Source organism: Microtus pennsylvanicus, chromosome 15 (assembly GCF_037038515.1).
Source record: "Microtus pennsylvanicus isolate mMicPen1 chromosome 15, mMicPen1.hap1, whole genome shotgun sequence".
Taxonomy (NCBI): Eukaryota; Metazoa; Chordata; class Mammalia; order Rodentia; family Cricetidae; genus Microtus; species Microtus pennsylvanicus.
In genome coordinates this window covers 26,844,217-26,867,420 of record NC_134593.1, presented here as the reverse complement: position 1 = coordinate 26,867,420, position 23,204 = coordinate 26,844,217, and the positions used below count along the sequence as shown (strand labels likewise).

General features: G+C 48.2%; 1 protein-coding gene across 1 annotated transcript in view; it reads right to left on the bottom strand.

Moving 5' to 3' along the window:
• Ebf2 (EBF transcription factor 2) overlaps positions 1–22,204 on the bottom strand; it is a 195,006-nt gene extending 172,802 nt beyond the window's left edge. Inside the window, exons 1-6 of the mRNA XM_075949675.1 lie at positions 21,549–22,204; positions 19,085–19,241; positions 17,958–18,021; positions 17,652–17,707; positions 17,188–17,261; positions 10,576–10,644 (exon numbers count right to left, since the gene is read on the bottom strand). Coding sequence (XP_075805790.1) covers positions 10,576–10,644; positions 17,188–17,261; positions 17,652–17,707; positions 17,958–18,021; positions 19,085–19,241; positions 21,549–21,679 — 551 coding nt within the window. The 5' untranslated portion in view covers positions 21,680–22,204. The remainder of the gene's footprint in view (positions 1–10,575; positions 10,645–17,187; positions 17,262–17,651; positions 17,708–17,957; positions 18,022–19,084; positions 19,242–21,548) is intronic.
• Positions 22,205–23,204: the final 1,000 nt, after the last annotated feature.

Sequence of the window (23,204 nt, the reverse complement as noted above, 5' to 3'; positions counted from 1 at the left end):
GGATACTAGACTTAGAGTCTGCTGTTTCACCAGCATCCAGGCTACTAAAAATTTCACAGATTGCCAGATGGTATAGCAGCGGCGCTTTGCAAGGATGGAAGCTGCTGGGTGAACAAAGGGGTTGTGTGTTCATGGGGACAAGTGGCAACATCAGGAAGGAGAGGGAAGCAGGATGTGGAGGAGCAAAGTGATGGAATTGTCCCTGCAGTGACTGACACTGGGGTGACAGGGTAGAGCTGGCTCTCTAATGACAAGCTCCCCTTCCATCCTCCGTTTTCCCAATCCACTCTCCAAGGTCTCTCTCTAAAATACTAATTTGAGCCAGGCAATGGTGGCACACACCTTAGATCCCAGCACTCGGGAGGCAGAGGCAGGCAGATCTCCGTGAGTGTGAGATTGAGTTCCAGGACGGCCAGGGATACAAAGAGAAACTACGTCTTGAAAAACAAAAACTAATTTGAATCTTCACCTGTACTATTTAGTATTCTTTATGTCTTCTATTTCCAATAAAATAATGTTCCAATGCTTTCATGGGGACATATAAAGTTTCCCAAAATTTGATCCTAATTAATCCTCCCAACTTCCCTTTCCTTCACATTGTCCATGCATTGCTAAACCCATAGACGGATCCAGGCATACTTTCCTTCCCACAATTCCTTTCCCACATTCAGTCCTTTCAGCCTCGGGACTGCTGTTAAAACCTTCATCACACCCACACCTGCCAAAGTGGCCACCGCCTCCATCCTCCACATCTTCTGGAGGTTTTCATCTCTCTCAGGAGGCACTTTCTGCATCATGACACATCAGAGGACCCTTTGTCTCAGCAAAGCCTTGAAGGAAGAGCTTGTCTCTGCTCAGTCTTCTTCCTGGGGCACACAGCAAAGTTTGTGACATACTCTGCCCTTCATCGGGGCTTCCTGAACAAATGAGGGTTCATTCCGCTTTAGAACCTTAGACGTATGTTCTTGGAATTTTTTTCTTATCTATCTGCCACTGGGGGTAGATTTCTAGGTCGCTGTCAACTGATTACAGCTCTAGGAAAGTCCCTGTGTGAACTAGCAAATTCCTCAGTCACCTAAGCTCCTCAAGGCTTAGTAGTGAAAAATCAATTAATTAATATTAATTATTAATATCAACTTAGTGCCTCTGACGTCCAAACCACTGCATAGACATGTCAAGAGGACGAAAACAACAATTGTTAGGACTTTTTAAATTTGTTTTTTATGCTGTGCTTTATGTGTATGAGTAGCTCCTGCGTGTGTGTATGTGTTCTATACACATGTGATACAGCCACAGAGGTCAAAAGAAGGCTTTGGATTCCCTGGAACTAGAGTTACAAATGGTTAGGAACCACCATTGCATGCTGGGAACCAAACCCTCATCCACTGCAAGAGCTCGCCCAGCCCTTGCAAAAAAAAAGCACTTTCCTAGTACATGTGGGGGCTCTAGGTTTAATTCCTAACCCTGCCTTACACACACACACACAGACACACACACACATATACACCGTATCATGTCCTATGTGGATTCCTTTGTGTATTTAATACAACTCAAGGGAGATGCATACTATTAACTCTAACAAACATCTTGCCAATCCTGGAATTATGTCTTAAATGACATATGGTATCCGATATCCAAGAATAAGACTACAGTGAGGAACAAAAGGCAAACACAAATAGGCTAAAAGATAAAGAATAACCCCTATCTCTTAAGTGAGACAGAACAACTGAAAAGACTTTGGTCACAAAAACCGATATCTCTGAGGAGGCAGAACCTGACAAAAGGACTTGCATTTGGTCAAAAGCCTAGAGCAGATAGCCTAGGAGGAAACAGAAACCAAAAGGAGGAGAGAGCGAGCACTCAGACCTGTATATTAGACAGGAGTCCCCAGAGCAGGAATGACAGTCACCTCCCATCCACTTTTCCCTGAGCACTGTTCCATCTGCACTGATGTGTTTATGAGATCACAGAACCAAAACCACCACGTTAATGGTGAGAAGTGATTCCATTGTTTTGTTTTGCTTTTTGGTTTTCGTTTTTGAAGCAGGGCCTTAGGGACTCTGGTCTAGCCTTGAACTTATCAGGTAGTCAAGGATGGCCTTGAATTTCTAATCTTCCTGCCCCCACCTTCCAAATGCTGAGGTGTGCACCGCCACACTCTGTGTTAGGCCATGCTGAGGAGCCCAGGGCTCCGTGCATGCTAGGCAAGCTCCTCCCCCAGCTGAGCCATATCCCAGTCCCAGAACTGTTTCCCTTCCTCTTCCTTAGTTCAAGTTGTTACCCGAGGAAGTTCCTCCACCCACGGTGCCTTTCTTTCTACATCACAGGCAGCAGAGTCCCCTTTCCTACCTGGAGCTCTCCAAACAGGTTGAGAAAAGGGAAAACTTAAAAGAATGACTTCACATCAAAGAGAAAACTGAGGTTTTTGTTAAGAAAATCTAAACTCTCCATGAAGGGAGGAATTTTCATGTGAATACATATCCCCAAAAGTGATCCAAGACCAGGTCTTTGTGACCTCTTTAACAGTAGTAGCTGGTCCCCCCACTATGGAGACGCGGCATCTTCACAGAGGTCAGTAGTTCCTAAACATCACTGATGGCCACGATTGATGAATTGTCACACCCGGAATATAACATCTGTACTTACAGCTATAACCAGAAAAGTTAGGCTTCAAAAGGAATGTGACAGCCATTTCCTAATACAACGCACTTCCTTTTACAGAGAGGGAAACTGAGTCTGAGAGGTGACTCGAGGCCTCTGGACCCTTATATAAAGGGTTAGTAGATGATTAGGGGCCCCGTTCCTGGTCTCTGTGGCCACAATGAGGACTGATACAGCCCGACAGCTAAGCATAAGTCTCACAGGTGAATGTGACTCACGCAGTCTGAGCTCACACAAGACAGAGGCCAGCAGCCCCTGCCAGCACTTCTGCTTCCTGCTCCACCGCTCCCAGCAGGGGTCCTTACTTGTCATGCTCCCAAGTCTTCCTGCCTTCTGAATTCTGGCAATTTTTCCCACTCCAGTACCAAGCTGTTTTATCTCCATAGCTACCTGATAGAGTAAAATCTGATTTTACCACCAAAACTCACGACGTGGCCCTTAACCAAGTGACCCCCAACTCCTTGAGATTGATGCCGCAACCCTTGCACAAAATGGAGATCTCTTTTTTAAGCAGCCACGAAAGCTGTTTAATCACTACACGTTGGTTAGCATAATGACCTGCACACCGTGAGCGCCAATTAAATATTAGCTAAACATTGGTTGTTGGAGGAAAATGATTCTAAGCTGAGGGACTTGCCCTTTTCCAGGGAAAAGGAGGGAGTGGCCACAGGCTGAGCATTGGCCTTGGGGGACTTTGCAGTCATCTCATTTGGATCTCAAGTCCAAGGGTGACCAGGGCACCTGCCTGCTCCATGATAAAGGGGCGAGCAGACGACACCACAAACCGGAAAAGATTAATAGGATTACATGGATTTGTTTGATATGGGAACTAGCTCCCTGCATCCAGGATGGATGCAGTCTCTAAGCACACAGGGCAGAACACTTAGGGCTTCACGCCCACAGCAACCCTCTGAAAGCCTCTACCCCGTCGGAAACGCTGGACAACAGCCAGGAGAGAGTGAGTCTAACAAGAGATCCTAGGGAGGAAGGCAGTCTGCAAGGCAGTGCGTGGTGGGAAATGGCCGTTCTAGGAACTGGGGGGAAGGGAGGTTGGGAACAGAGCTGACCGCTGCTGTGAGGGCGCCTACCAAGACGACAGAAGGAGAGAACTTCATTTCAAAGTAAATATGCAGGACCTTAGAAATGACTCCGTCACTAGGGTACCTGCTGTGCAGGAATGAGGACCTGAGTTCAGATCCCCAAAATTCATGTGAAAAGCCACACACAGCAGGCCACACTAAGGAGGCAGAGACAGGAGGATCCCTAGGGCTTGTGGATCAATGAGTTCCACACCAGTGAGAAGCCCTATCTCAAAAAAATAAGGTCAAGAGTGGAGGAGGAAGATACTTTCAACTTCTGGTCTCCACATGCGTGTACACTCACATCACACATGCACTTGTGCATGTGCACACACAGAGACACACATGTACACATGCATACGTGCATGCACGCACACACACACACACACACACACACACACTGCAATGTGGAGATGCCTTGGAGACACTGTGCTAAGTGAAACAAGCTAATCCCAGAAGAACAAGGAATATACAAATCCATTATATGTGATTCAGGAGATAGACAGGTGGGTACCAGGGGCTTGGGGTAGGAAGAAGGAACAGAGAGTCATTTAATGGGCACAGGGCTGTAGTTTCAGAAGACTACACAGTGCCCTACAAAGAACAGGGGGACAAGAAGCACAAAAATGTGCTTGCCTAAACCGCAAGTTTCATCGCGGCAAAGACGGTAAATTTCATGTTACATCTGTTTTACTACGGTTTAAACAAACAAACAAAAAGGGAAGAAAATATCCCAAAAACTCCTTGTGGGCAGTAAAATTCCAGATATTACTTGAGAAAACTCTCTGAATCACAATCATCCTATTGTTCATTTGTCTTCTTGAAAAATAAAGTATACCAAAACACATCAATTCCCCCGGGGGCGGGGCAGCAGGGAAGCTCAGAAACACTTGAGAAGAATGCCCTCAGGCAAGACTGCACTATTTAGTGCATGAGGAAGGGGTTGGGCATGTTGTTTTCATACCCTCCACGGTTACATATGAGGAGGCGCCTCTTACAGAGATTCAAGTACTGTGGCTCAGAAGGGGAATGGTATCTCCTGGCAAGCCTGACAAACTGAGTTCCCCCTCCAGGACCCGCACGGCGGAAGGAGGGAACCAACTCCTCGTCTAGCCCCCTGACCACCACATATGCACTGCAGAATGGATGCACTCATGCATTAAGTAAATAAAGAGTGTAAAGATTCAAAAAGGAAGTCTTGCCCTCTGCATCCATCCAGTTTTTTATGAGGCTTTGGAAGAGTGAAATTACAAACGTGTCTACCCTACACGCATGTCCCATGGATACCTCTGAAGACAACCCAATGTGAAGTCATAAACTTACCCAATACATTATGAGGTTTGGTTTTTGCAGTTTTGTTCTTTTTTATGTTTTATGGGTCTGTGGTGTGTGTGTGTGTGTGTGTGTGTGTGTGTGTGTGTGTGTGTATCACAGTTGCAAGGTTTCCAGTATGAACTTTGTAGATGACAACATGCTGTTAAAATGTAAAAGGGTAAAGAACATTCCAGTCCAATTATCCTTCACTAATGAGCCCGTCCCTAAAATTGTCTTCCTGGGAACTATGAGGTTATGTCCAAGCCCAGAGTGTCAATGGGCACTCAGAAGGAATTCCAGATGGACGAGTTTAAAGAACACAGTGCTGGTGGCAACAGGGCTGAGTTAGAGCTTCCCCTGGACCCGCAAGTGGGAACTATTTCTATTTACTAGAAGAGTCTTCACAGCCAAAAGATAGCTGAAGGCCACAGAGGGGATTCCATGTCCTTGTGAGGGTTTGAACGTGAAATGTCCCTCACAGGCTCTTGCGTTTGAACACTTGGTCACCAGATGGTAGCGCTGTTTTGAGCCTCCCTGTGTCATGGGGCCTGACTGGCTAACACAGGCAGGCTTAAGGGCTAAAGCTCTGCCCACTTTGGGCTGAAGTCTCTCTGCTTCCTGGCCCAAACCATTTAATTTTTTTTAATCTTATTTTTTTATTTGATTGATTTCTTTTTTTTAATTTTATTTATTTATTAAAGATTTCTGTCTCTTCCCCGCCACCGCCTCCCATTTCCCTCCCCCTCCCCCAATCAAGTCCCCCTCCCTCATCAGCCCAAAGAGCAATCTGGGTTCCCTGACCTGTGGGAAGTCCAAGGAACCCCCACCTCCATCCAGGTCTAGTAAGGTGAGCATCCAAACTGCCTAGGCTCCCACAAAGCCAGTACGTGCAGTAGGATCAAAAACCCATTGCCATTGTTCTTGAGTTCTCAGTAGTCCTCATTGTCCGTTATGTTCAGCGAGTCCGGTTTTATCCCAGGCTTTTTCAGATCCAGGCCAGCTGGCCTTGGTGAGTTCCCGATAGAACATCCCCATTGTCTCAGTCCCAAACCATTTAATAAGCAGCTCCCTCTGGCTCCTGCTGTCATGGCTCAGCTCAATGTCACTCCTTCTCCACCATATTGGACTGGGCTCCCTCCAGCCCTCACGTCATAGTAGACCACTGTCAAGTAGGCAACATACAAGGAGTGATACATCTGTCACGTTTTGCATTTTCCCGAAGAAGAATTTCTGAAATTTCTAAAAATGCCTGACCCTGATGGCCTCCTGTCACAGGATCTTTCGCAACTACAGGCACTTGCAAGTTCTCCCAGCCTGGATGCTGGTCTAGCTCTTTGGAGGAACGACTAGCTACCCAAAACTTCACAAAAACACACGAAGGACATAAATAAGAATATGAAAATAGAGTCAATCAGTAATGGTGCGCATCTTTAATCCCAGAACTTGGGAGGCACAGGCAGGCAGATCTCTGTGAGTTCAAGGCCAACCTGGTTTATAGAGTGAGTTCCAGGACAGCCAAGGCTACACAGAGAAACCCTGTCTCAAAAAAACAAAGCAAAACAAACAAACAAAGATGTGTGGGACTGGAGAGATGGCTGGGTGGTTAAAAGTAACTGATCTTCCAGAGGACCCAGGTTCGATTTCAACACCCACATGGTGGCTGGCAAAATATCTACAACTCCAGTTCCAGGGGACCCGGCACCCTTTTCTGATCACGGCACTACATTGTCACAGACACACACGCAGGCAAAAACATTCATGCACACAAAATAAAAATAAATCACACACGCACACAAAATAGGTGTCTATTTCTAGGGCAATCAAGACGGGGAGTCGTTTAGCAGGGCACAACTCCAAGACCCGGGCTAAGTCTTTGGAAATGGGAAACTAAATTCCTAGCAAGGGACCTCCCACTATGAAAACTAACTATCAGTTAAGGAGCCACAGGATGGCAATGCTACTTTTCTTATTTGGAAACTGGGTAGCTGCTGCAGTGTGATCACGGGGCTCCTTGGGAGATCCAGTTGTTTTGTGACAGCTCGAAGGCTCTTGTGTCGTGCAGGGATGCTGTTCGCCTCCTCTGGATGAAGGACTCTAACTGCCCACTGGTGATGTCGAGGACATATGGAAGATGACTTTTTCCCCCTCCCATTCCATTATCTCTCTTGGATTCATAAAGAGGAAAGCGTGGCTACACCCGTATTCCCTCACTTCAGTTTTGAGTTCAATAAGGCAAAACATAGAGGGGATGTTTGTAAGGGGGTGAAAAGTTGAAGAATCAAGCTCGAGCCTCCCCCTCCATGAACATTCACAAGTCCATGGGAGTAAGCGGTCTTCCCCTGAGCCGGTGTGGGAGTGTGCCTGCGCTGTGAGGAGACTCCGAGAGAGATGGTGTGAATTAATGACATCTGCGGAGGCCGGGAGAGAAGGGGCTGATATGATCAGCTGGCAGGAGAGGAACAAGGGCAAAGGAGAGGTTTCTACATTGTTACTTGGAGGAAATCTGAAAGAAACTACTTTGCACCCATATGGTGCCTGGTAAGGAAATGCGCCACCTTCAGGTTGGCAGGCGTCGAACCCAAGGGCAATGGAACCGCTGGATGATACAAGCTCGGCCTTCCCACCCAAGAAATGGAAGCCTGACCGCCTGTCTTCTCACTTCTGAAAATGAAGGCAAGGCGATGAGGTTACTCCCAAAAGACATCTGAGAGCAGTAAGAAGATAAGGCTGTGGTGAGGAAGCAATATCTTCAGGGAAGAAGAAAAAAAGCCCTACAATAAGCAAAATGCACAAATACATACGTTCATATGACAATCAGTTCTCCTGAAACCTGGCATTAGCCAGTTTATAGCACTGCTCGGTTTGTGCGTTTCCATGTGTACAGGTGCAACATTTTTAAAGTAACACATATTTCAGGTGACTCAGAAACTCCACCAGACTGTTTGACATGTGCAAGATGCCTAAAACAAGCTTCACTGTCACATAAAACTCCGCAATACGTAAGGGCACATCTCCACCATCTTAAAAGAACGCGAAGCATTCTAACACAACCTGTGAAGACACCTAATATGAAAATCTTTTGTCTCCACAGAAGCAAGAACACTGCCTTCTGGGAGCTGCAGAGATAACTCGGTGGTTAAAAACTCATAATGCCCTCAAAGAGGACCAGAGTTCAGTTACCAGCGTGCGTGCGTATCTAGCCACCCCAACGCCCTCTCCTGGCCCCTTTTGGAACTGCACCCATGTGTACAAATCCCCACACAGACGGTACACATGATTTTTTTTTTAAGAGTACTTTCTTTGGTGCTTTTAACGTGTATATCTGATCGCAGGCTCGGTTTTATCCATGGGTGCATTTTTATGAAGAGTTTTTAAAAAGTAAGAGCTCCTGCAAAGTCCAGAGTCACTGGGCTGTGTGCTTGGAAGACAACGGGGTCCGTTAGTGCTCACAGGTTTGCAAACACTTCTAAAACAGACTTACAGGGTATTCTTCCCAAGAAGAGATAAGACAGTTATGAAACTGGGTAACCTTCCTGAAAGAGGGACTAAAGCTAATGGGAAAGACGAGATGAGGGCGGGGTAAGGTGGAGAGAGTGTCTACAGTACAAATCAGACCAATTGAGTTTGGATCCCTAGACCCACATAAAAGCCAGACTCCGTAACACAAGTGTCCGTGATACCAGCGCCCCCTACAGGGACATGGGAGGCGGAAACAGGAGAATGCCTGGAATGGACCGACTAGCCTAGTGAAAGCATCAGTGAGCAAAAAGAGACCCTGTCCTGAACAAGGTGGAAATCAAAGGTCATTATCCGAGGTTGTCCTCTGAACTCCACACAAGCACCATGGCACACTCACAGACATGCGCACACATGCTCTCCTCGCACAAGCGCACCCCACACCACAAAGACTAGATGAAGATCAGCGAGCTTCTGAACACCCTCCAAAGGGTGAGACTCGCACCCGGGCTGCTTGCACGTGCTGCTGGTTCCCAGAGGACCCCAAAGGCATCGCAGGTTGGACGGAAAGGACATTCTGTGTGGTCAGCAGATGCTATGCATTGGTTAAGACAGAGAACACGCTGGGAGAACGCAATTGTTGCCTTGAGAGAAGCCAGAACCTAACAGGATCAGCTATATCCTGGACCAATTCTGCCACACCAATGGCGTATGCCATATCACCATTCTGGGGTTCCATTTTTTTTTTCATCTATGAAATGAGGAAGACGAATGGCCCCAGAGAGTCCTTCCAATGATATATATTTAAGTTTGCACTTTTATAAATACCAGAACTCAAAAAAAAAAGTCCATAAATGACAAAGTTATCATACACAGTCAACAAACACTTTCGGCTTGCTCAGTACCCTTCCAGGCACCGCCACCATCTCCTGCAGCCTACAACAGCAGGCAGCATCCCCCTGACAGCCATCACTTTAGCACGGATGAACAGTGATGCTGAGTGCATTGACCAAGGTCAAGAGCTAGGACAGGATCACACATCCAGCCTCCTCCGTCCCTGTGGCTGTGCTACGCTTTTCATGGAGAAAGCAAGCTGACTTTCCTGGGAAGAATGCCAGAGGTTCCATCCTCCCCACTGAGAATATACTGGAATATTAGAATAACAACTTTGGAGACGGAGGTCTCTCCGAACCATTTCAGGACCTGGCTAGGAACATGAAAACCCAGAGAAAGGAGCAACGGGGAATTCTTCCCGTTTTTTAACGAAAGAGAAAAAATTAGGGATGGGAATTTGGGGTTTCTTTAAAAATTACATGATGGCTGGAAGTTAATCTGGCATTTCTTCGTTGGTTTGTAAGTTCTGTTTCCAATCACAAAAACAGACAGCTGAGGAGGCCTAAATCGCATTTCAGTGAATTAGCATCTTGTCCCAGAGAATCTATCTCCCTCTGAACACAGCATAGAACCCAGGCTGGTCCTGTGTGGCAGGAAAAACTTTCAATGTTAAGAGCAAATTTGTCAGGAGCCCCTACATGGCTATCTGAGATGAAAGGCTTCAAGTCCAGCAACAACCATCAAACATAGGTAATATTTTTAAAAAAAAAATGGCATTGAGCTCTACAGAAAGGATTTGGCCATACCCTGCCAGAGAGGGGCAGTGGCAGGCCAAAGGCCTCACCTTCTTTTGTCAACTCACACACCTTACGAGACTGAAGTCAGTGTTAATAAACTTGCCAGTGAGCCTGCGTTACCTGGAAAGAAGGTCCTAGCCCAAGCCTATACCCCAGTCCCTGGGAGGCAAAGCAGGAAAAACACAAGTTTAAGCACAACCTGAGCTGCAAAAACAAGACCACGTCTCTAAACACCAAAGATTAATTTTTTAAAAAGTGAATAAAAAAAATGGAAAAAAGATTCTGATTTCTAAATCCTGGTTATAAGAGCTTCGTGCCTTGCAGAAAACACGAAAGCCAAGATGACAGCAAAGTCCCCCAGGATCCTTCCCCAGAGTTAAGACTCATGAAGGAAGGAGCCGTATAAACAGCAGAAATCATGTCGTTCCCCCTACCTGTCGATGATGACAGGGTCTGACGGAGTCTCATTCCGATTCCCGCAGCTCTTCTTCTCGCAGCATCGACTGTAGGGGGGAGGGAATCAAAACGATGAAAGAAACTATGTCAAACTGAAAAAGTTCAATGAGCATACTGCGTAGGAACATTCCCAAATGGCCAAAGTAGCCTCCGGACTATAAACCACACAAGAGCAAACTTCGGGACAATGCTCTATTTATTTAAAAAACAAAAAATACCTGAATCCAAACTCATTCAAATTCTCTATCTTAGGAGCTGGCAGGTCTCAGCTTTCCTGAGAGCCATATCTGTAACTTAACTACAGATGTTTGGATCTTAAGGTCTACCGAGGTCACTTCCGAGCTGACACATGAAGATTTTATGAAAGTGTATTTTAAGTCTTTATATCCCAATAAATATTTAAAGAAAGAAAGGGTGTAGGGATGTATTAAAATGTATAAAAGTGAATAAAGAAAAAGAAAAGGATGATTTGATTTCTAAATCCTGGCTATAGACCAAAAGTAGCTGCCTGGGTTGTTGTAAACCTATTGACCTACCAGCTTTCTCTGGAAAACAGGGTGTCCTTTCTAAGCATTTATTTATCTACTTTTTGCTGTCATTTTCCAGATGAAGGAAGAAAATGATAATTTACATATTTTAAGTTGTATAAATTTTATATATTTTGTCAAAATGGATGCATAAAAAAAGAAAGCTATGCATTTTTAAATCTGGAGGAAATGAAACACTGAACTGGAGAAAAGTAACTAACAATTTTCAGAACATAAATAAGACTTGAATGCATCAAGTCCCGGTCCTAAAGTCTCTGCCTCCCAAGGTGTTCGCTCTGTTAAGTACAGGGAGCCTGGTAGACAGACAGACAGACAGACAAAATGACAGACAGAGAAATGCCGAAGGGGTGAGGCCCCCAAAGCAATTACAACAGCAAGGAAAGGCCCAAAATGACTTAAAAGAACAAACATATTGGTCCTAAAGTATCTGTTCAAAGTCAACAGACAAGGGTGAGAAGACCAACAGGGTGCATGTAATCCAACCAGTGTTCATCAGACAGCAGACACTGGAATGCTCACTATCAAGAACGGTTGACTTAGCTTGTAGCCTTGACACAGCTCATAAGAAAATCAAGGCCATCCTACTGGTTGGAGATATCTAACGTGTTTTAATAATCACTCTCATGTGTGTGCTGCCTTGCTATGGTCGCTCTGCAGCTCAAACCTAGGACAAACCTGGCCCCTGAGAAATCTCTGGGTCCCTTATCTGAGTTTTGCTTCCCTTCTCCTGAAAGCGTTTGGGTTGGTTATCTTTAGAAGGGCTTCTAGGGTTAAGCAGATGAGGATGCAGCAATGAGAGTTCATGCAAATTATAACAGTACAAAGAGAAACAGGAAGGGTGCCCGTGTGCCAAAAAGGGATCCCAAGACTTGCGCCAGCGCAGTCGGGGATCTGCTCAGCCGCCCTCTGCAGCCTCCACAGAATTAAGCAGAAACAAACAATGGAGGGGGCGAAAAGATGGCTCAGCAGTTAAAAGCACTGGCTGCTCTTCTAGAAGGCCCAGGTTCAATTCCCAGCACCGCCCAGTGACTCGCAATATCTAGAACTCTGGATCCAGGGGAAGTCGATGCCCTAGACAGCCGCCTAGGGCACCAGGCATGCATACCATACGCAGACATAAATACACGCAAAACACAGGCAGAATAAGGAGTTTTGAGTTGGTTTGGTTTTTCCAGACAGGATTTCTCTGTGCAGCCTTGGCTATCCTGAAACTCACTCTGTAGACCAGGTTGACCTTGAACTAAGAGATCTGACTGCCTCTGCTTCCCAAATTCTGGAATTAATGCTGGATTAGTGGATTTCTTGACACTACGTCTGGCAAGAAATTTTTTTAAGATTTTGCTTATTCTACTTTATGTGTGTGAGTGTTTTGCCTGAATGTATGTACATCACATGCATTCTTAGGGCAGAAGAAGGTATTGGACATGTGTTATGCTAGGAACTGAACTTGGGTCTCTTCGAGAGCGGCAAGCGCTCTTAACTGCTGAGCCATCTCTCCAGCCACCCTTTTCTTTTTAAATGAACATTTACAAACTTTTGCAATGTGTCTCTCTTACCAGAGATACACAGATTAATCAGTGGGCAACTGTACCACCCTCAGAGTGTAAAAGGCCCTTGGGAGACATTAACGCCTGCTCATCAAGTGGGCACAAATGCAGCTCTAAGACATGTATCAAATTAGTAAATATTAAAAATTGTCTCAACTCTCCTGAATGCCAGTCTTTGCCACTGGGACTCTCTGAAATAATATTTGACCTTTGAAATTATATTAGATCTTAACTTTTAAAATTTCAATTCATCCCAAGATTAACACCCATAAAAAAGAAAAAATCCTGGCCAGCTGTACTTCCGCCTCCCAAAGCCCTTGTATTCCCCCACAACTCCCTACCCACTGTACCTCCCACCTCTCCCATCTCCGGAATATTCTTTCTGTCAATGTGTTACCGTTAGCTGGTCAGTCAAAACAACTTTGTACAGCTCTACAGTTTCAAGAGCTCCCCCCCACATACACTAGCTACCTAAAAACCTCCAAAACCAAACTCTCCTTTGGCATCACCAGCTTGTCAGCCTTGCCCCCACCCAAATACGTGCGCAGTCCTGGTGCAATTTAATTGCAATCACATATGTCCTCAGAATGTGCCGATCTGTTTGGTTTGGGGAGGAATGATTCTGAGGAGGCCCATAAGTTTGCAAAATTGCTCAGCTGAATTCAGCTGCTTTCCACAGGGATTTCCTCTGTTGTAAAAGAGGGAAAAAAATATTAAAAAAAAAAGTTAGCTTGTGCCAAAGTGGTCCATGTCGGGGAGCAAGGGAGGGAAGGAAATGGCCTATAGAGAAAAAAATGCAGAGGAGCCGCTGGGCTGACCCTTTATTTCTAAAAGGAAGGCCCTGCAATAGTGCCTCTTCATGTTAGCACATTGCAGAGAAAAGATACAGACATTCACTGGGCTACTGAATCGCAATAGTAAAAATATAAACATAATAAGAAGTGGTTGTATTGCCCCATTTGAATACTCCTTAAGATTTCTCGGGGGTCTCTCAGTTAAAACAAAAATTCCTTTTCGTGTGTGTGTGTATGTGTGTGTGTGTGTGTGTGTGTGTGTGTGTGTGTGTAGTGTGTTTAAAGAAAGTTCTTGTCAATATGTTCTAGCTGTGTTGGATTCTTAAGCGTTAGTCAATCCTGGCGTTCCTGAGAATCAAGGGAAGCGATAAACCCAGGACACGTAGAACCACAGCCCACCAACACTGTGGGTAGCTGGCACTCAGGAATGGATCCCTGAATCACTCAGGTGACATTGCCTGGTTCTCTTTCCCCTCTAGAGGAGGCCTGAATGACCAGCTTTAGGTTTGTCTATTTTGTTTCAAAGGCTCTAGGGTTATACTCCAGTGAGCAGGCCTCTTAGTCTGAAGTACCTGAGAGGAGATTTTATGTTTTGTTTTGAACTGACAATGAGTATAAAATATGAAAAGATAGATAGATAGATAGATAGATAGATAGATAGATAGATAGATAGATAGATAGATAGATAGATAGATAGACAGACAAGAAGACTAAACTTCAATAGGTTAAAACTACCCTAAGGGTTTGGGAAGGTTTCTTTTCTTTCCCCAGTGTGTGAAACTGAAAGCCGTCTCTCTGTCTCCCAGGTTTAGATTATCCTACACTTTATTTGGGGCTCCTTCTGCTTGAAACACTCTCAAGTTGCTCACAGGCCTCTCCTTCCCAGGGACTCTTTGAAGCGGGGTGTGGGGGGGGGGGGGGAGAAAAAGTAAGGCAAGCTATGGCTGAGAGGTTGGGGCTGAGGAATTTTTATCGCAGTCCTGAATCTTACCTGAATTTTTTTGTTTTTCGGGAAAGGAGGAAAATGAGAACAAGAAAGATGAAAAGATGACTGGGGAAGAAAAAAAAAAGCCCTGGTCTCGGTCAGAGGGAGTCTAGCAGCCCAACTCCAGCCCGAGATAAGCTAATGTGTCCTTTTCCTCTGCAAACTGCTTTTAAAATTCAACCCTCAACTTTCAAAAATCTGTCTCTAATTTCAAACTCAAATAAGCGCCCAGCATGGTGGCTTTTGTTTTGTTTTCTTCTCCCCAACTCCTCCCTGCGATTGCATAACAAAAGTGTCTAAATTCACACCATCTGGCCGATAAAGACACTGGCCCCACTGCCCGGCTGGCCCATCTGATTAGGGCCCTGTCTAGCCCGCGCCTTGTGGCGAAAAGTCACAGCTGTGGGGTTTGCTCGCGCTCAATACAACTCTGTTATTAGCCAGCTGTAGGCCTAGAGACGACTTCTGTTCAAATTATAATATCTTTTAACCCTCTGAGCATTGAGGGCGCAGGGGTAGCTGGCAGCAACGTAACACCTAGATATCTCCTTGCTAATAATTGGCTAAATGAGCTAAGGCGGGGAAGAGCCGAGATCACTGGGGAAGAGAGGAAAAGTTATTCCTGAAGAGATGAATTTTGCCCCTTTGTTTTTGGCACACTCGCATACATACCACCACCACCAAAGCCAAAGACCAGTTAATGAACCTTTTACTAATGAATACAGAACAGCAAACCATTCCCGGAAGTACCCAGGTATGCCAGACAAGACCATGTGATAAAAGTATATGTACTAATTAGTCACTGAAGAACTGGGCGTCTCACTCGGGCTCCATCACTGACAGCTGGAGCTGACTGGTCCAAGTGAAGGAGAAGGACCGGTTCCCCTTCCAGGAAAATCAGTCCCTTTAACTGATGAGAAGTTCCCCTGTGCCTACGGACTCACCTATCTCTCATCTCCCAACACACACAGACACAGACACACACACACACACACACACACACACACACACACACACTGCAGACAGTAACCCGTCCGACAGATTGTTTATTCACCCATAATTAATATTTGTTTGGAAATCTAGTTTGCAAAGAAAGTAAGCGCGCATCTTCCCCACTCTCCACTGCAGAGAAGTTATAGTACATTAAATTTTCATATTGTGTTACTAATGCAGACTAAACTAGAGGCTTTAAAAATTGATGCTGCTATTTAAACCACATAAAACAAGGAGGATTTGATTAGGTTTAAAAAATAAAAACGTCATCCTTAACTACAGCTTCACAGAGTGTGAGAGCATTATTTAAAGTGATGGGGGGATTCCTTAGACAATGGCTATGGGGGGGGGGGTGTCTTTCTTTCTTTTAAGATTGTCTCTCCAGACAGGGATACTTAGAAGTGTAGAGAGAGAAGAGACCTCCTTTTGACTAGCCAACCAAATCAAAGACTGTGTTGTCTAGGTATGACAGGCAAGTACCAGGAAGACCAGGACTTCTGACCAGACCTGTCAGGGGCTGGGAAGTAATGGAGTCTCTTACCCATTGCCCAGGCCCTCCTCAGGCCATGGCACCTCAGTGCCCTGTGGCTGAGGCCATGGCCAGGCCTCAACTTCACCTCTTGGTGAATTTGCTTTCCTAATACTTGGCCACAACCTAAACAAGCATGTCTGTTTGTTATGATTTCTTACTGGCTAAATTGAGGGGGTAGGGAGGGCTTTAGAGAGCTTCCTAAGGAAGGCTTCCTACTAAGTCAGATGACCTGCACTTATCCCCACACAGCCAGGAATGGGAACAACAGTCAAGGAATTGAGAGCCGAGCCGAGGGAAGAGCAGAGGCTTGCCCTCCAGACTTTGGAGACAGGGAGATGTGTGTACAAAACAGACCTCTCCATCTTATACTGAAGGCGTTCTTCCCAGGGTCCCTTGTATGTCCTTCCCCATTTATGGTTTGCTCATTAACACCCTACCCACTAGACAGCACACACTGAGCCCTCCGAAAACATTAGCTGAGAGATAGAATGCAGGGATGAATTTTCCACCACTGCCATCACCAACTCACTTCAACTTAAGTAGGAGAAAGGGGGCAATATGCAGAGCTCAAAATAGAATAGATTGGGCCCTGAGGGCCTGCAGGAAGGCCAAGAACGCCGGTAGACTGTAGTTTTTACAGTGTGGTCCTCTGAATCCATCCTTCCTGGGACCTCAGATGTCCCCAGCATGGGCTTCTCCCTATCCTTGCACCCACTGATTTTCTGCCTTGATTCCTTCTTGAACTTCTTGACTTAAGAAGCCCAGGTATCTCCCAGGAGAGCTGGGACTTAGGATCTGGCCTCCCAGCCCCCTGGTGGTGCCTGGCCTCAGCTGAGTATTCAGGAGCTAACTCCACAAGCCACACTCATGGAAATCTGTCCTGAGCAGACCAAGAGTCTGGGGGAAGGCTTAATCACAAATTCAACCCCAAGCCCACCCTGATGCCTGCGCAGCAGCTAAGAGTTCCCACTTTGTGGAAGAAACTCTGGGAAGCCAGGGGAATGGAATCTATCTTCTGGTATCCTTTTCCCAGTCTAAAGGACTATACTACAAAACAACAACCTTAAAGACACGGAGAGGTCTTCAAAATTGGCCCAGGGACAAATCTACCAGATGCCTTGGCAAAGCAGCCTCAGAAGCTCCCAGTTTTCTAGACCAGCCCAGGCAAAAAAAAAGCGGGGGGGCTCTTACCTGCACATCACCTCATGTGTCAGCAGGACTCGGCACATTTCTGGGTTCTTATTCTGCCCCTCATAGGCTATGGGCTGTCAGAAAGGAAGACGCAATGAGACAGAGGCAAAGACAGAGCTTTAGAGCAAGTCCAAAAATCTGTTCCCTCTCACTGCCACCTCGGAGACCCTCCTCCCACACACAGAACCAGAGCTACAGCCCCGTTGATATAGAAGTTCGCCCCTTCGTTCTTCTTAGCAAAGAGGGATACCCCTGTGAACCGAAACTTCAATAATTCTTTGCTGCCTTCAGCCCTTCATTTGCCATGCCTCCCCAATACCTAGCATGGAGAGGGGGAGAGCTTTTGTTTTTGTTTTGTTTCCCAAAGTGGGCTTGGGGTGAGGGGAAGTGTGAATCCTCTACTGGCAGAAGTCAGAGACAGCCCCGGGAGTGGGGAAGCAAAGGCAACGGGCTCCAGGGCTCACCTGCTTGGTGACTGAGTCGATGAGCCTGACGTAGAGGTCTTGTTCTGTGCGGACACCTGCAGGGCGTAGGGGGACAGGCGATGGGTGGGCAAGGACAGCAAGAACCCTCGCCCATTCCCAAACCCCTTCCCTGCCCTGGAGCCTGATCCCGTCTGTCCATCAGGCCACAGACTCCGTGATGGAAGTGACCTGGAGGGGGACACCCCTCAATCACCACCCCCAATCAGGACCTGCCCTAGCCAGCGTACAGTAGGCGGTAGCTAGCGGCTCCACCTGGCTGCAGCGCCTGCCCACGAAGCCGCTTACCGTTGCTGTAAAGGAGCTGTAACTTGTAATGGGTGCCATTATTGGTCTTCTCGTTGCCTTGTTCCTAAAAATACAGAAACCCTTCTTGTACTTTTTGGTAACCCCCCCCCCCATGAAAGAAACAGGCTTTGAACAACCCCCCATCCAGTTCGCGGGGTCAAAGGGCAAGGAGCAGCTCCCGCCATTGGCCACCTTGAAGGGAAATTTGTCAAGACAAGACTTGCAGTCACTTGACCTTCATCAGCCCTTGCCTCTCCCTCTTAAAAAATGTCCTCCTAAGTGCACCCCTGCCTCCTCCCGCTGCCGTGAAGACCAGACACCCACACCAAGGGCTGGCTTTAAACAGTGCCCACCCAATCCATCTGTCCATACGAAGCCCCTGGGCTTCTCTCAGGGAAAAAAAAAGTGAGTCTGCCTGTCCTTTAGAAGGGCAACATTAGTTCCGCAAAACCGGAGTGAGCAGGCCCAGGGCTGGGGACCTTGGCAACTAGCTACCCTAGGGTTCCCTTTGCACAGCTAAGGAGGCTGGAGCCGAGACACAGCTGTTGGGCATGTATTGGTTTAGGTAAACAACCCTTCATTCCAGATCAAATCCAGCCCTCAAATCAGAGTTTGAGTTCAAAGGAGGCACTCTGTCCTTTAGTATATGGGGGGGGGGGGGGGGGCGGTAAAGACTTTTGAGACCGCGAGCATGGGAAGGCCGACCAGAGTTCCCACATAACACTGAATTGACACACCTGCACCCCTTTGCTCTCTTCCCCCGCTGCCAGGTGAAAATGAAAAAATAAATAAATAACCTGGAGACAGACTGACAGCGGCAGCGTTGGTTATACTTTTAAAACTACAGTCTAGAGAACTTTTTCTCCGAAGCCAGTCAGTGGCTTCTACTGACCCCAAGTCTAGGCGCGCGCGCTGCCGGAATAGCCGGATTCTGAGTGGGACTAGCGGAGGGGCGGGGGGGGGGGGGGGGCATCCACTGAGTTAGAGACCGAGGATGGGAAGCCTCAATTTATCATCCCTGATGATGCGAGCGGGAAAGTGTCGCAAGTGACAGATGGAATCCTAGTGCTTCGCAAGGAGGGAGTTATTAGGCCCCGGGGCGGGAGGGGGAGCAGGGGTCTGCTTACTTTGTCGTTCTCCACAAAGTCCACGAAGGCCGTGCGCTCTATCTCCACCGGCTGTCCCTGCCTGTCGTAGAGCGCCAGGACAAAATGAAAGAAGTTGGATTTCCTCAAGTTAGAGGGTGGTTGCTTTTCAAAGTGGGCCCGGGACAGGGCCACTCCGCTGCACCGGAAGAGATGGTAGGAAGACAGGACGCGGGGGAAAGAGAGAAAGACAAGAGAGTTAGGCAATTACTAACGTCCCCCATCCACACTGCAGAGGGGCCAAGAGATCTACAATCTAGGCCCCAAAAACCTGAAACCTTCAGGTCCTTTACCATTTCTGTTAGGAAACGCATTCCCTTAGAGGAGTTGCCATAGGCACCTTGCTTCCAGCGCCCAATTCGTTAGACAACCTCCCAGAATCCTGTCGCCAGGTCTCTAAGTCTCCTTGTCCGGCCTTTAGTGGAAGCGAAAGACCAGAGCTGCCAGCTAAAGTCCTGAGAAGCGAGTCTAAACCGCTGACGCCTGCCCTATCTTCCTGCAGCCTCCTGCCAAACCTCAAATCTCTGACACAGCTTTGGGGGTGAGGGGCGGCGAGATGAGATTCTTTTGCATCTGAGCAAATGACCCCTTTAATTCCTGTCTAATGAGTTACCAGCCCTGTGACACAACCTAAAAGACGGGAAGCCTGGAGCCCAAGTCTTGGTCCTCACAGGGCCTCACCGGCCGCCGTTTGGCTTACTCTACCGAAATTTGCATCCAGAACAGCGTCTGGGCAAAATCCCCACAGTCGTCGCTGGGGAAAGCGGGCTAGGGGCGAACACTCTCTGTTTGAGGACCTTCGCCCTCCGGAGCTGCTCCACGTGGAGAAGCCAAAATATTAAGAGGCAATCAAGCATCCTGGCCAGAGACCCCGGTGGTCAGCTCTCAAGCGTTTTCCCTAGTTCCCTGACTCTGTAGCGCTAGACCCGGAGTCCTCCAGAGCCTTGAATACGTGCACAGGACCTCCCTGTATACCTGTCTCCGTAAGTGCCACCCCCATTTAACTGAAAATCTTGTGGCGCCGGCGAACTGACAGATGTCAAGGACAGCCCGGTGGCCCTAAGGTCTTCCGGATTCTTGTGTTTGGCACGGTCGCGGTCACTTTTTTGAAAGGTGTACATTTTTTGCTAGACTCTGACTGCCTGCTCAAACTTTAGCCAAGAACATTTTATTTCGGACGGGAAAATAGGAGGACAGGAGGACGGACGATGTCTTTAAGTCTGGCTAGGAGACAGTCACAGTGCGGATCTGCAGAGTTGCCTTAGTCCCCTCGCGCCGGGGCGAGTCCTCAGAGCGCTGTTGTGAGCCGCAGCCTCCGCTAAGTACCATCTGCTTCAGAGACAGCTGAGCATCCCGGCTCCGGAGGGGTGGCAGTCGGGCACCTCAGCCCGCTTCAGTCACCCGGCATGCGGCCTTTGCTTCGGCTCCTTCAAGGGTGGCAGCCAGTTCGCTCTACCCGGGACACCTGAAGATGTGGCGTGTCTGGAAATGGGGTCATTTCTCGGTGAGAAGTTCAGATTTAAGGAGGTTGGCACGGAGAGCAGAGGGAGAGACGACAGTCCTGGAAGAAGTTTGGAGGCTCTTGAGAGAGTAAGGGAGCTGCCTCCCGTAGACCCGGCCACGAAGGCCACGAATTCCAGTTCAGAAGCGATGCTGCGAAGGGGGACCGGAGTATCTTCGTGGGATGGAACCCTGGACAAGACTTTACCATCCACACACGTGAAGATTTGGAGTCAAAATCAACTTGAGGAACGCGCAAAATTATAAGTTTATCTTCTCTTCGGCTCAGGCAACCAACCGACCTCCTTTCTCGCCTCTCCCGCGACTTCTCCTGTGCTTCAGTCCTTGCTCGTTAATTTCTCGCCCGCCTCGGTTTGTCTGGCCCACTCTCTCTGACCCAGGAAGGGCTTGCCTTATCCCCTTTGCCAGAGTTCCCTGCCGCCTTGCTTTCCCCTGCAGCCGCTCAGGCCTTTCCGGATCCTCTCGCCGCCGCCACCATCTGGCCGCTGGGCTCCCCGAGTCTCGGAACCATCCTGAAAGATGCTGGAGGAAAGGCGCTCGCAGGCGCGTGGAGAAACCTCGGGGTAACCGGGAAGCCAGTTCCGCTGCCAGCTCCGGTCCTCACGCTCCGCTCTTGATTCCATGAGTAAATGCTGAGGCATGAAGCTTTAATGCTACTTCAAAATATTTTTCCCCCAAAGAACGGACTGTGGGAAGGAGTGAAGGGGAAACACCTATGACCTCGGTAATTCAGAAACTCCAGTGTTGGCTGCCGGAGGATTCCCCTGGCCACAGCGACCTTCCCGCCCCCTCGGGAGAGCCCCAATGCGCATGGCCTGGAAGGACAGCCGAGGACAGAGAGAAACAGAAAGAGAAGGGGAGAGGGGCACACGGAGAGAGAGACACAAGCAGATACTTCCAGAGCACAAGGCTCCAGTCTCATTACCTCTGAGCCGCGACATTGGCGTCCACCACGCCGACATTCCGGACCCAGGACCTGACCGAATCCATCTCGGCGCCCAGCGACTTTTCTTTCAGAGCTGGTCCTCTTCCTAGTGTATCTTGAATCCCAAACATTTAAAAAGTCTGATCCTTTACTGTCGCCTTAAAAGTGACTTTACGACAACACCGCCCCGACTTTCCAACGCTGCCAGCCAACGCTGTTCTCCAAAGCAATCCGAGAAAGGGGGCAAGTGACGAAGTTTGGGGCCCTCTTGGAAAGAAATAACCAGTCCTTCCCTCCACGCACAATGCACTCAAAGTTTGGGGTTTTATCCTCGGTGGCTTCAGATCTGCCGCCTCGGGGCTTCTACCACCCTAGGTCGCCCGCATCCTTCCAGTTGCAGAGCGTTCTCCTGAAAGTGATCGCAATTTCGAGAAGCATCACCTGTTCTGGGAAAAACAGGAGGAGATAGATAGCTGTCTGATCTCTCCCCTTCCTCCTGGTTCCCCCCTCCCTGCTCCTCCCCACCGTTCCAATATAGAAAAAAAAATCCCCCACAGGATCAGTTGTAAGAGGAAGGGGAAGACCCGGAGCCCGGAGGAGGCGGTGGCTGAGAGCGCGGTAGAGCCGGGTTGCAGCCGCGCGCGGGCCCCATGAATGGTTACTACAACCAGGGCCGTGGGAGGCGGAGCCGAGGCCCGATAAGGAGCCTCATTTGCATGGACGCCCGGGATTGGCCGGCTCTGGGTAAGCCGGGCGGACGTCCTCCCGCGGCGTTCGCCAAGCTCGGCGTGGCCCGAAGTCCCGGAGGTGAAAGGCTACTGCAAGCTGCAGGCGCGGAGCCTGGGCCAGAACCCCGAGTGTTTGACCTGCATGGGAAGGGGACCCCAAAACCCCGCACTGAAACAGAGTAGCCGGACTTAGGAGTTAGGAACATGATGGCTCTGTCTGATCGCGGGAGCAGGAAGCTGAGCGGATTTGCCTCTAGATGTATAGGTTTTTGCCGCCTGCAGGGGACCCAGAAGATTCTTTCCCGGGGTTTGGACTTGTGTGCATGCTTGGCAGCAAGCAGAAAGTGTGACCACCTGAACTCGTGCTTTATGCAAACACTCCCCCCAGGGCATCCTTCCTGAGCCGGTCTCCCACTTCTCGTAGAGTTCCAGGGTGACTATCATTTCGTGGGAGGGCTACAAGTGCTAAAAGGAGAGAAGAGATGAAGGGAGGCGAGAGTGGAGTGTGGATGAGTGAGGCTCAAGTGCAGTTTAAATAAATATAATGCCGAATGAAATGGTGGAGGAGCTAAGGAAAAGGGTCCCGGGAGGACGGGAGCACGCACCTTTGCAGATGGGAGAGGTTGCTGACAGCTCGGCAGGCTGAGAACTGCCGGGTGCAGTTTCGAGAAGAGAACCACCCTTGTGTCTCCCTCCCCAATCCCTGAAGCCCGGGGAACCCTGCGGAGAAGACGCAAAGCGGCTTCGAGGGAGTCCGGGAAACTTTGTCTGCCTAGCGCTGTGGTTGCAAGGGTTGGTGGCCGGGAAGCTGCGGCCAGTTCCACAAAATAGCTGAAACCCTAGACGGCTTGAGGTGCCTATTTAAAAAAAAATCCTCCCGGCTGGGTGTTATTTTCTTGCTTCTCTTTTTGTATTCTGATCTGCGCGT